We start from the raw sequence: 14054 nt of genomic DNA on the forward strand, positions 1-14054 counted from the left end.
TTGTACGACTTGTTGCCAGCCAACGATGGCTCCTCCAGATCAGCTGCGGTGCGCGAGAAATCAACGAGGATGGTAGTAAAATCGATTCCGCGCATGCCAAATCCCCTGCCCCACTCACCAGATGCTGCCGAAACACCATGGCCAGCGTCGCCGACGAGCACCGTATGATGTTGCTCCACCAGCACGTACCAGTTCTCCCCGGAGCACCCCGAGATGGTGGTGTTGCGCGCCCATCGCGCTAAGCTCGCCCGCACCCCTCCCTGCTGGATCCCGCCGAGAGCCATGAGAGAGAAGGGAGGATGCGAGAGACGGGTGAGATGGAGGATGCGAGAGAGACGGGCGAGAGTCACGGTCTCCCAGGGCACGGTAAAGAAATAAGATTTTGAGGGCACTATGATCTTTTCATTTAGTTTTCCATTTTATTTGGTCTCCTCCAAACTTAGTATGCAACTCTATATGATTGAAAAGCTTGTTTGATCTTTGCTCAAAGTACTTTATTAGAAATTCAAGCACAAGGCACAAGGTTCGTATATAGTATGCACTGCTTGTGGTACATAGTATGCTCTCATTCAAGTACCAAAATGGCTACAAAGGTCAAATGTATACTTGATTACCAACTCTATGAATAAATTAAATAGCTTGCAGACAGTTAAACAGACGACTCACTGTACAAGCTGTCTTTTTAGATATTTGTATGTGACATAATATAGTTCACACACAGTTGTACTAGGTTACGTTGCTATTGGTCTTCCGATTCGATGCGTGTGCGGTCGCTGGATATCGACGGACATATCTCTGACTCCGAATCCTAACAGAATTCGCGCGATTACCGGACACCAGGTGCATCCGTGCATTTACTAGGATGGAACGTTTCCTTAAACAAAATTATAGAGACTTTAATTTCCAAATCTACCGAATATACAGAGCGGGATCAGGATCCGCGATTCATCATAGAATTAACTTATCGGTGTGTGTTTCGATGGCTTTTGAATGCCACTATATAGCTGTGACAAAGGACGTGCAACGAAATTTTACCCAAGTTGTAACAATACATAGCGTGGATGTGTGTACCAGCAGTTTCGAATACAGCTAGGTACATTTTAATCAATTAGGTTGATTTATCTAACCTTCCAATAATTGTTTGATTAATTCGTCAAATTGAAACGATTGGCTAGACAGTTTTAGTTCATCATTTGGCTTTTGCTTGCAAATAACTTTTTTTTATTTTTTATTTAATATCTGGTCGCAAGGGTTTAAAGGGGCGACCATGAAGATAACCGATGATTTCTCAAATTTCTAATAAATGGCTCACAGTGATATTTCTCGGCTCCATTAGCTTGCTCTTTGTGGTGCTTCAGTACTAGTCAGACGCTCACATACATGTACCCCTAAGTATGTTCACATCCCAGCGCACACCAAGAACTAATTAGCGGTCTACCCTTGCTTAACACCGAAATGTATTTTAATTTTTATCATTAAACATGTCTACATGTTCGTATGATATCTATTCTTCTACTTGAAATTCTCTCGGACTCCTATAACACAATATAGTGAAATGTAGGTTTTTACTTTTTAGTCGAGTTATCAACTCCAGTGTTTTTATTTGCTTATATAGGGAGAGTCTCCGCTGCTGGCACGCAGAGGACACTACTAGAAAAATGATTTTGTACAAGTAGGTGATAATCCATTTTCCAGAGACATTTAGGATGTGTTTGGATGAGTGAACCAAATTGATCATGTATGAGATAGTTCACTGGATGGAATGATTCTGAATTAAATGATACAATTATTTTATTTGGTTGGCTGTATATACAATTGCATGAGTTGGTACGCCTTCATGTTTGATTGCCTGAACCTGAACCTGAATGGCGACGACGATTCGGCAAAAGGGCAGCACCGTTCTCCTCTCGACCGTGCTCGGCCCGTCCTGGACGGCATGGTTCGGGAGTTTTGGACGCACGAGACGGTTCAGCATCTGGACGGCATATTCCTGTAGCCTGGATGAATGTGTCCTGGATAATCTGGTTCGATGCAGGAAATCAAACACGCGGACGGCCGCTCATCCGAGATGGTGTCGTGCATGTACGTATTGCAATTGATTCAGTAAACCAAACACACGCTTAGTAACCAGCATATGATTCAAAGCATGTATGGGTGATTTCAACAGACGTAAGAAAAATGAGTAAATTGCATCCGTAGTATAAGAACTATGCAGGTGCCTACAAATTGATCCAGGAACTTATAATCTGATTAATCCGATACAAGAATTTATCACTTTGGTGCGTATCAGTTCAAATCCAGCCACGTCCCATATTTATCCACAATGGATTGTGAGGTGGCAGGCTAGATCGTGATCGGCTTGTCGGAAACATTGCTCGGGCTCAGGTCGGCTTGTTGGAAGCATGGCTCGGTGTGGTACCTAAATAATGGGATTTCATGGAGGGTTTGCAGGATGCACAAAACAGTAAAAAATACAGTGGGCCCCTCCACATCAGGGATTGCAAGAGCAGCCGACGATAGATGGAGCCTCATCGTCGATGTCTCGACGACCCAACGCCGATCCTCCTGAATACAGTTAGTTTTCATTTCTCCATGTGGCTCCTTCTCAGACCCACATTAAACATCATCGAACTGTCCCCGTCACTTCGCAGTATTTACAGCAAAATTGCTACCGCGGCCTTGAGACGCACTCTCTGTCTCTCACACACTCGTAAACACACAGCGTTGGCGGTGATGAATCCTCTCCGGCGATCCACGGGCTCATAGCTCAGCGGGCCTGCGGGCGCAGCTGCGTGACCTGGCGGGGCGAGGGAAGAGACGATGATTTGTTCCTGTTGCCTGGATGGATAAGGCAGGGACTGATGAAGTGATGATGATGGTGACGACCGACGATGCTTTGACGGGCCTTGCGCTACATATTGGGCCTCTAACAGTACCTCCAAAATCTTCCTTAAAATTGCTCTAAAATCTTATTTAGGGGAAAAAGAAACAAAACTTACCTCCAACATCCGTAAAAATGTGCGGACGCTAAAAACACCTTCTCCGCCCCGTATATATGCGGGAGTCCGGTCCTTCCCCAATCGCCTGGCATGTGCACCTGATGGACCCAAATCTGCCTGCATCTACCACTTCCTTCGGCACCGCGCCCGCGCTAGCCGCGAACGCGTCGTGGCACTCGGTGCTGCAGGATGCCGCCTTCTACTCCACGGCGCCCGCGCCCAACGGGTACGTCTCCGAACGCCGAAGCACCGGTGGGTTGCTGATCTCCGGGGCGTGCCTCCCCGCACCACGACGCTTTTGGATGGCAAGCCGCCGCTACTGCCGCGGATGGTGGTTCTTGCGCCGCCGGCCCGGACAACGAGTCGAAGCAGATGGAGACGGCTTTTCCCCAGGAGGTCTGGAGCTGGAACTCGGAGGGGGAGAGTGGGAGGAAGGCGTACAATGGCGCTACACCTGCTTCATTGCCAGGCAGTTCATGTTGTCCTTAAAGGTGCATCTGTAGTAGTACCTGCAGATAACATTGGGAGGAAATCAAGAACTTGTGAGTGAGATGAGCACGAAAAGATCCAGCTTTTCTTTTGGCTTCAAACATTTCTTAAAATTTACTGTATATTATGATTGGCCGGTCAGGATGCAGTAAATGTGAGCAAAAGTCAAAGAAGGTTGGCTTGTTTTGAAATATTGGGGACTAGTTATTAACGATCTGCTGTGAGTTGACATATTTTTGGGGGAATTTTTTTTTGAAAGAGCCCCCAATACATAATTTTGGGGAAGAACTTTTTAGGAAACTCTTGGAGTTGCTCCAATGGTGCTACTGGCTGAGCGATATAGGATGCAAAACACTTATTTGGTGCACTAGTTATTTGTTAATCTTTTTGAAGTTGCATTATAAATGAAGAGAAAACATGAAAATGTTGGACATTTGACATTTTTAATCTATTCATGAGAAACATATAAGCTATTTTGCTAAACATTTTATATCGGAGAAGCTGTTTCACCAGAAAAGCAACAGCTGGAGCTATTTTCACAGGAGCTTAAGTCCTACCAAACAAGCTCTTAAGGAGCTGTATATACTTAATGTGATTTTCTACTACTCAATCTAAGTCATTTTAACTTATCTATATACATAGTTTTTCTATGTGTCTAGACATAGTATATATCTAGGTATATAGAAAAACTACATTGAATCTAAAAACCCAAAACAACTTATAATTTGGGACTGAGTGAATACCTTGTACCTAAGTCAACTGCTTGTGGTAAACACTTTCCACGTGCATTTGACTAAATTAACCGTACAATACCACATGCATTTATCTAAGAATTTCAGCAACATGATCATCTATTATTTCCCTATATCCAATTTTAGCACATTTCCAGACAACATTTCATTACATGTTGCGGAGCTGCTAGGAATTACCCATCGGACGCTCCGTTGAAACATCCAACATAAATATTCGTAACATCGAAAACATAAGATTGCAACATTGAAAAAATATGTGAAAAATATAGTGCAATGTAAACATCGTATTCTAAAGGAAAGAAATTTCCTCCACAACATGGAACGCGCAACATTTCTCAACCATATGATAGGTTGAGCTTGAGCATGGTGAAACACTAAAACACAAAAGTTGCAACATGAAACATCAACATATGAAACATCAAAACCCAACTGTTGCAACATTTATACCGCACACATCTATAACGTTTTGCAACATCCATAAAAATCTACTGCAACATCATGGGGTACCTAATGCAATATGGAGTCGAGAGCGCAAAGTTCGCCTCGTGCGCCACCGGCCTCGCACGCCACCGCTCGTGCGGGGCTCGCCACCCCGGAGTTCCCGCCACCGGCCTCACCCTCCGCCGGCCTCGCGCGCCGCGCTGGATCTCCCACTGTTAGCTTTTCCCTCTATCGGCCTTGCGCGCCACCACCCCGGATCTCCCGCCGCCCGCCGCAGGCGATGGGGCGATCAGCCGGCCATGGATAGGCTGCGGAGTTGCTAGACCTTAACTTGGCACTTCAAGGAGGAAGAGGGGAAGGGAGCTAGGGAGGTGGATTGTTATGACCTCCATACCTCCATGGTGATACTTTCGAAGAGGATGGGAAGAAACCTGCTGAATGGATAAGAACGCGTGGTTTTGAGTAGTCTTGTGGATGGGAGAGAGGTCACTCGCTTGAAAATAATTAGCCGCAGGTGTGAACGTGTGGGCAGGCAGGGCAGCTGGGTCCATGGTAGAACTGTCCAACGACTCGCACTCGCGTCGGACGCACGACCCGAAGCATTACAGTACATGTTGTAGAGATAATATAATTCAAACCAGAATCATATTTATATCGAAAAGATAATATAATTCAAACCAGAATCATATTTATATCGAAAGTACATCATATTCATCGAGCAGGAAAAACATCGTCATACCAATTTTTGTTTCCCCACTTATAGTTACTAAAAGTAACTTTGCTTATGTTTAGCCATTTTGCCCTCTGGACCAAGAATTCCATTCACAGGACCGATTTCGCCGCGCATGCACTGTAACGGACATGTCACGTTGGCCGTTGAGTCTGGCTGGGCCTCTGGGCTGCTACTAGCCTACTAGCATTTCCGTGCTCTTAGGAAGACGTGGAGGCCATTCATTTGCCCACGACACGCATCCATCTCTCCCTCCCTTCGCCCATGGCCGGCCGCCGCGTCCTTCTCCGCGCCGCCGCACTCGGCCTTGCCGCCGCAACGGCGGGGTCCCTGCACGCCGTGTCCAAGTGGACGCCGCCGTGGCCCCTCTCTCCCTTCACCCCGTCCGTCAAGCGCGTCCTCATGGACTCCACCCAGGGGCTCCAGGCCGCCCTGCACGGCGCCCACTCGCTCTCCGGCGCGCACCTCCGCGACGTCCGCGCCCGCGCCGAGCACGACCTCGCGGTCTCCGAAGTCGACCGCGCCGAGGGCGGTGACCCCGCCGCAGCCGCGGACCTCCGCCTCCTCCTCGCGCTCCTCGCCGCGCGCGACGGGCGCACGGACGAGTCCCTGCGGCTCTACGCGGAGGCCGCCCGCGACAGCCCGTTCGACCGCCGCCCCCGCGCCCTTGCGTACCATCTCTCTCTCCTCGCCGGGCGGATGGACGAGGTCGCGCGGTGGAGCGCCTCCTACCGCCGCCTCGTCCCCACCGAGATCGACGGCTCCGACCTACCGGGACTCGAGTCCCCTGAGACGAGCGAGCTCATCCGCGAGCTGGTGGTAGCGGCGGCGCTGGGCGGCGTGTACAACGTCACCGACCCGCATGAGAGGTGGCTCCTTATCCCCGCGGCCCGCGGCGCGGTGGACAAGGGGCTGGTCGCTGCGCTGCAGGACAAGACGCTGCCCGCCGTAGAAAGGCTTCAGCTCCTAGCGCTGCGCGTGTACCTGCAGGCCAAGGTGTGGCTCCTCGTCAGGAAGGCGGAACGGGACTCCGCCGGCAGTGATGCTGAGGCAGCTCCGGTTTCTTAATTGGTGAGCTACTCGTGTCACTTTCAGGTCGGATACATCGTTCATGTGGAGAATGAATTGCTTGTAGGCTAGCTATGAAGTTGTGTTGTTTCTTCAATTATTACTTGGATCAATTCATCAGCAAGGTCCAGAAAACTGAAAAACACAATTGAGGCAATGCACGGATCTGTTAATCTGTGTTTACTTTATAGTTTATACACCAATGCCGATCTGTTAATCCGTGTAATCTACCTTTCCTCCTTCGTTTATCAATACATTGCGGCCAGTAAACTGAAATATGAGAAATAATCTACTAATGTGTTCCAGCAGAATATTTTATTTCTTCAGTGTGAGTAATGCATGCTGTCCAGTAGGCTAGTTAATGTCTTAATGCAACGTGTTTGGTTATTTCTTCAATTTCTTGGATCAGTATTTTAGGTGCTGTCTGAATATATTGATCACATAAGCAAGTTCCAGTAAATTGAATAACAGAGGTTAAGCTTGAACAATATATTGATCTGTGCCATGTATATATTGATCCGTTTGGTTAATAATATATGTATTTGCTCTTCACTTGATCACAGCATTGGGTCAATGTTTATTAGTTAATGTGCTACGTACTAGTGTCGTTTTAAATGTACAAGGGTCAGATTTGGTGTTGTATCACATATAATGAAATACTTAACTTGACAAATGTTACAAATCGACACGTCACGTCTTTTACAAACTTAAGGAGAATCATTTAACAGAAATGCATTTATGACTGGAGAAATAATATGAAAACGAATTTTCAGAAAATTATAGATCTGGACAAGTAGATGTTTTCCTGTTTGTGAACTGTAGTTGGATAACTCTTTAGTCTTTACCTTTTCAGATTAATGAGCAACTTTCTATGATCTTTTGGTTGAAGTGAGCTGAAAGCCTGAGATTGCATGATATTTGCTTATTTTCTAAGGCAGTCTGTCATATGTTGCTCACAACGAAGAAGGAATATTATGCCAAACAAGAAAAACATGCATGGCCATAAGCCCATAATGGCTATTTACTTTTAAGAATTTTGCAGCATATCACAAATATTTTGCTGTAGCAGATGATTAAACCCATGCCATTTTTTATGCAGATGTGTTGACAACTTGACATTGGAACAGTTCTTGTGTTTCCAGAAGTGCTTGGTCGAGCTAATTTGAAGGTCATGTTCGTGGCATTGGTTTGATGAGGTTCTAGATCTGTATAGGAAGCAGCAATGTTAATTCTACTTCGGGTTTTGTTGGCAGAAGCTAGGTTACAGCTTCACATGTCTGTTCATTTCAGAACTGCATCGGTTATTAGAGATCACACTTACATATCCTACAGGTTATTGGTGGTGATATGCTTGAAAGGGAGCAGCAACATGAGTATGCTTTTCGTTTCTCTGAAATATAATGTTCAGCAAGCATTGGTGGCAACGTTTGAAATGTTACTTCTGAGTTCTGATTACATACTGCTCCTACGATTATAGGTCGCTCCAGTGACAATGCTAATTGGTTTCAGTTTTATCCAACGCTGCGTACCTCGTCATTTGCCACATGCAAGTGACAATAGTAGTTTACTAGTTTTTCCCAAAAGTTTTTAGAAAATGCCAAGTTTTGAAACTTTAGCAACACAATATAGATCAGTGTCGTAATGGTGCTTTAGGAAATGTAGGCGAGATAAAATAAAATTAGAAACCAGCCGGTAAGGAAGAGCAACTCTAGCAATAGTCTTTAAATCAAAGTTCCTAAAGGTCAAATGTGATTCTCTATTTTTCGAGGTCACAAAAATACCACCAACTCTAGAAAGGTCAAATGGGGTTCTCTATTTTTCCAGGACCGCAAAAATACCACCAACTCCAGCAATAACCCTTATGAATAGAGGGTTCCCTAGAGATCCCTAGGAAAGGAGGGTGGAGGGGGATTTTTGAAGACCACAGCAAGTGGAGGACCTGCTAAAGTGTGTTTTTTTACTTCCCTCTAAACTTTGGATAGAGGGACTGTTGAGATGCTCTGATGGATTATTTAACCAGATGTGTATTGCATAGTGCAAGTTTTGAAAAATCGGTAGTATAGGTGGAGCCTGTGCCTGCTCGTACCTCCTCTAAAAATCATCGGTTCCTCAAAATTCAGATGTTTTCTCAAATTATCAAGTTCATCCTTGTTTCTTCTAAGTGAGATAGAAATAAACATATTTAGTAGTTTTTTTAAAAAAATTAAAAAAAACACAATAAAGGTTTGTGTTGACAAATCTTAATATTGATAAAGTTACAACCTTACTTAGCTTGTACATCATCAGAGTCACAGATTTGAACACAGTAGATATATTGGCCATAAGAAATCTAATCAATTGAGCTACGCCACTACTAGATTAATTTATTTTCGTGATCGAGCAACCATATATTATGAAACTCAATCATCAAAGTCTAGCAAGCTAGCTCAGCCTAATTGCCGATTGAACATGTCGAGCGGCATAAAAATCGTTCTTGTTCTGTTCCGTTGCTCACTTGGCTTCAGGCGTCAGGCACCCGTCCTAGGTGGTGCGCGCACACGCAAGTCGTCCCCCAACTCCGCTCAGCTCCGGCCCCACCCAGGAGAATCAAAAGCCACGAGCACGCACATAGCGACAACACAAACCTCTTCGCCTGCTCTTGCTCCGGCCATGTCGCACTTCCTCCGCCCCGCCGCCGTCGCCGCCGCAGCGGCCGGGAGCCTCTTCTCGGCCGTCTCGTGTAGCCCCTCCTCGCCCCTCCCGCTCTCGGCCTCTCCCTCCTCTTCTCCGACGACGCCCGTCGGCCCCGCCGAGGCCACCGGCCACCTCGCCCTCGTCCGCGCGCACCCGGGCCTCCGCGAGCTCAACGCGATGCTTACACCAGCCTCCTTCCTCGTCGACGCCACCCAGGCGCTCCTCGCGGGTGCCCTGCGCTGCGCGCCCTTCTACCCCGGGACGCTCCGCCAGGGCCGCGACTTCCTCAACGCGCAGATCCTGTCCGCGGAGTCGGAGTGCCACGGCGACGCCGCGGCGGGGCAGGTGGTGCCGGCCCGGATCCAAGTGGCCCTCCTCGACGCGCGCGACGGCCGCCTCGAGGACGCGCTCGACGCCATGGCGCGCCTCGCCGCGGAGCACTCCGGCAACACCACCGCGCGCCTCTACGCCGCCGCGCTCTGCCACGTGCTAGGCCGGCACCAGGACGGGGCCCGGTGGCTCCGCGACGCCGCCGTGCCCGACCTCTCCCGCTTCGAGCACAAGATGCCGTTCGTGGAGGCCGTCCTTGTCTCCACGCTCGGCTCCGCGCCGCGCGCCGTGGCGGGCTCGAAGGAGCTGGCCCTGGTCAGCACGCTAGGCCTGGTGGAGATGTCGATGTGGTCCATTTTTAAGCACGGCGATCTGTCGGAGAGGCTCGAGGTGTTGGCGTTGATCGCATTCTTGCGGGGCATCGTGGCGAGGAAGTTACGCAGAGATGATGGGTCAGCACCACTGGAGGGATCTCAGGGCGCCACCCCAACGTAGCTACCGCCTAGCCTAGGTGAGATGATACTCGATAATTTCACTCAGATACCTTGATTCAGTCATGTCATGCTATTGGATGCAGCCAATCGTAGGTTCCTGCAGTTTTCTGCAGTGTTTGATGTGTTGCTAACTCAGTAATAACTTTTATTGCTCGTGTGAATCGGTGAATTCCTCCATGCCATGATCGTTGATTCGTTGAGCTTGTTTGAAGTAAAATCAATCTGATAAATTTGAATATGTTGATATAGTGTCCATTTAGGTGATGAATAAGTTGGTGGGCTCTACATGTTTTTATGCCAAAGAGTTTGCAGTTGTTGATTCCAAGCATTTTGACTAATAAAGCAACTCTATCTTTTTTTGTGAAAAATAAAGCAACTCTATCTAGCTTTGCCATTGCAGCTGTATTCATTCAATTCGTCCATGTAAAACATGACACCTATGTGTTGTTTTTGAGCAACAGCAAGAAACTTTAGTTGGGTGGAGTTTACTACCTGTTAAGGAGAGCAGTGCAACAATTTCGTGTGGTTGCATTAGGAACTGAATTCAGTAAGTTGTTTGAAATGCATTCTGCTGTGTGCAGGAACAATCGTATTTCCCTTGTAATAGATAGAAAGAAAACATGCAACTCCTGTGTATAATTGAGGTCCAGGGAAAGGCCACATCAATTTTGTCTGAGAATTGCAGAGGTGGTTGTAATGTGATTCATTGAAAAGTTGTATCCTAGTGCATTAGTGAGTGGTACTTTTGCTTGATAGATGTCAATGACTATTTCATATTTTACCTTGCTGATCTTGTTACAAAAGTTAATGGGGGCATAATAGGCTCATTTTTCTGTTCAATGTGTTCAGGATTACAAAGTCCACATTAACCTGAATTGTCATATTTTTAGTGCAGAGTTCTGATTACCTTGCAATTAGTGTTTAGCCATACATTTCGCTCTAGTATTAGAAAACTTTGACAGCACAGTAAATGATATGTGCTATATAATGAATAACACGCATGTATGTTAAGATTGATTATTCAAAAGTAAAAAGCTCATGCTATTCATATTTTTATTTTCTTGCTAGTTTGTGTGAATGTCAACAACATGCGTAGCGTGCAAATTTGCACGGAATATTCTGTTAAGAATGACTTGCAATTCAGTCAAATGTTTTTCTTCTGCATATTTCATATTTGTTGTTCTGAATGTATTATATTGCGACCCATTAGTCCTGAAAACAGAGAATATTGTTGTTCTTGCAGGAGCTGAATTGTCTTCAGAAGTCCACTCAGATTTAGGTGACGAAGTCACAAGATTCCTTGGTTAACACTGAATGAATATTCACAGTGAGGTGCTTATCAGTAGCTGTTATCATAAACCAATGCTGTAATGCAAATATAGTCGTTTGACCTTTTCAGTTTTATCTTGGCACTACCAAGGTCTCCAATGGTTGATCCAAAAGTACTGCTTACTCTGGTTTAGTAGTCAAGGAGTTGACAGTAATGTGAAAGCTGTATCACTTGATGGCTTTACGTCTTGATGCTTGGATCGATATACTGTGAAAAAATTGCCCTTCCAAATTTTCAGGATTACAAATCTTAGTACACTAAAAGTTTAAATCATTGTTTATGACTTCTGTTGCGGTCTGCAAGGAAAGCAGCATGTTATGCCGTTTCAAATTTCTGGTGTCATTTTCCATTGTTTATACTTTATATTCGCCTGCAGTGACTTTGAGTTAGCAAGGCGCAGCCACACTTTCGTCCAGAACCAAGATTACTGGCAAAGCAAGGATTAGAACATACATACGTGTGTTTGTAGACTAGGTTCAGATAGGGTTAATGACAGCACGCTTGGTGCTAGGCGTCTGATCGGGTGGAACCGAGGAGTCATGAGTCCACTCCTAGGTTTCTTCTTTATCCACACATAGATACTTACATAGTTATATCTCTGCTAGTGACCATTGTCCCAACGATGCTCTACACGACACCTCTCCTTACTCGAACGATGTTGTCTTGATGACCCCCATGCATAATGCCCTTGACCAATTGACCTCAAGGTAACATCGATTGTGTTGACGTGAAAACGTACCGCGCCAAATACTCGGGCATTTTAAACATGCACTACTGTGGCGAAACCACTCAACTTAAACTGGTTTAAGTGCGTCTAATCGCTGTCGGAACAACAATTATCCGAAACGCGCTTAAAATAGTATAAGTCCGGTAGTTCGTCGAGTGTCCCTAGGACTCCTCGAAACATCCACGATGTGTCCCATTACCATACATCAGGATCGCTTCCACGATGGGAAGGTATCAACAAATATTATATTTTTACATACATATTGAGGTACGAATTATTACAGACCATAGTTGAAACAAACTTCATAATGCAGGTCAGAGCAGTTCTAAGAGTTTAAAACATAAACGAGTCCAGGTGAAAGTTAAACATCTAAGTTTTATTTCTAGGGTATTGTGAGACTCGTAAAAATACCCTAGTTCTTCGGGGCTTCTTCCTCGGCGGACTCCTATTGCAGCTCTGAAATAGCAACGAAGGATTCCCCTGAGTATGGGGTACTCAGCAAGACTAACCCGACTAATCAATATAATAGTTTTTCCAAAACTGTATGATAGTTGTTTAGTATACTGGCTGACTCACATTTTTGCTGAAAAGAGCTTACTATAAGTGAAACCTTAGTTTTATTTTTTATTTCAGATTGAGTTTGTTACCTGACCAGTCTAGATGGCGAAAAGAAATATTTTTGCAACCAGTTGAACTAAGTCATACAACATATTTAATCTTGGAAAAACATTACATTCAATTGGATTACACTACGATGCTTAACGGTGATCAAGTGCATTCATAACCGAGAATTGCGGTGATCCGGATCAATTTACATCCTGCAGGAGAACACCCTGACCACCAACTATGTACAATTGTCCAGGTTGCACATAACGACCTTTCGATTAGCGTACCCAAATATTGGGAATATGACTACCCGAACCTAGGAACGCACCGCCACATGGGACCCCACATCTGGCCCGATCTCCATGTGAGTTTCAGGCTACGCTCCTGCCATTCTCCAGCACGTCAAGCACGGGTACGAAATATTCCCGATCAGAGAGTCAACTACGGGCTTTACTGGTCCCATACCCAGTAAGCAACCAGGTGAAACTCACTTGATCAAAGGTTAAGACAACAATCGGGCCTTAACCAATTTAACTTAGCAGACAGAACTACCATCTCTAGCTTCTGTCAGCATTTCAAATATCCAGGCTAATTTTTCCTTAACTAACATGTATGACCCAAAATTTACCTTAGAGCTAAGTAACCAAGTTGCTTGAAGTATCTAAGCATTGCTAAGCATAGGATAGTTACTAATTAGTGAACAAGTGGCAAAGATATTCTCTAAACAAGGTAGGATCATGCATAAGAATAGGTTTCAATCAACTCCTAGACTTAATGCATTCATATGGAAAATAACCAATAATTGGACACATGAAATAATAACTCTAAAGTAGATAGGTATAGATGCACCGGGGCTTGCCTTGATCTGTAAAAAGGTTAGCGTTGTTCGACGGACTGGCGTCACAAGGGATCAATTCAACAATCTCCTCAAACTCTCAAGGTCCTTCAGATAAATCCAAGAATTCCCCTTCTGGAGCTTCGGTGTCTACGATTTAGTACATGCAGGGGTTAGAGATGCAAATTTTTGAACACAAGACTATACAACTTTCCTTCATGATAAAGTTGCAAGCCAACTAGTGACTATACAAGCTATCATCCTGATAAAGTAGTAAGCCAACACTAAATTACCCATAAAGATTAACCCACCATTTTTATTCTCTTTACTAACCTATCTTAGGCCTTTTTCTTTTATTTTTAGAAAGCATTATAATTATTTTCTAATCTCAAAACTTAATTCCTATAGATTAATAATAATTTGTGAGTAAGAAAACATTATTCAAAATTTTATGCATTTAATAAAGGTTAAGCTTTTATTTAAATACCTTAATCAAAAGGCATTAAATAAATACATAAATTTTATTATTTTCCTAAGGTTTAAAAATTTTAATGCATAAGGAAAATAAAACAATCCTAAT

At 44.9% G+C, this 14054-nt stretch overlaps 2 protein-coding genes and 1 pseudogene across 2 annotated transcripts; 2 read left to right on the forward strand and 1 right to left on the reverse strand.

The window, feature by feature from the left end:
• The window catches only part of LOC101771259, a 41374-nt pseudogene that overhangs the window by 16495 nt on the left and 10825 nt on the right, over positions 1 to 14054 (reverse strand).
• Positions 5664 to 6479, forward strand: LOC101782306. Its single transcript, XM_022826669.1, has one exon. It carries the CDS (start codon positions 5676 to 5678, stop codon positions 6477 to 6479), a length of 804 nt encoding a protein of 267 aa, XP_022682404.1. The 5' UTR covers positions 5664 to 5675.
• On the forward strand, positions 9120 to 9977 carry LOC101773691. The gene has a single exon (XM_004971833.3). It carries the CDS (start codon positions 9129 to 9131, stop codon positions 9975 to 9977), a length of 849 nt encoding a protein of 282 aa, XP_004971890.1. The 5' UTR covers positions 9120 to 9128.

This window comes from Setaria italica, chromosome V (genome assembly GCF_000263155.2).
Source record: "Setaria italica strain Yugu1 chromosome V, Setaria_italica_v2.0, whole genome shotgun sequence".
NCBI lineage: Eukaryota > Viridiplantae > Streptophyta > Magnoliopsida > Poales > Poaceae > Setaria > Setaria italica.

What these genes read in the sequence shown, in the direction of transcription:
- LOC101782306 (XM_022826669.1), top strand. Translation starts at nt 5,676, where the DNA reads ATGGCCGGCCGCCGCGTCCTTCTCCGCGCCGCCGCACTCGGCCTTGCC.
- LOC101773691 (XM_004971833.3), top strand. Translation starts at nt 9,129, where the DNA reads ATGTCGCACTTCCTCCGCCCCGCCGCCGTCGCCGCCGCAGCGGCCGGG.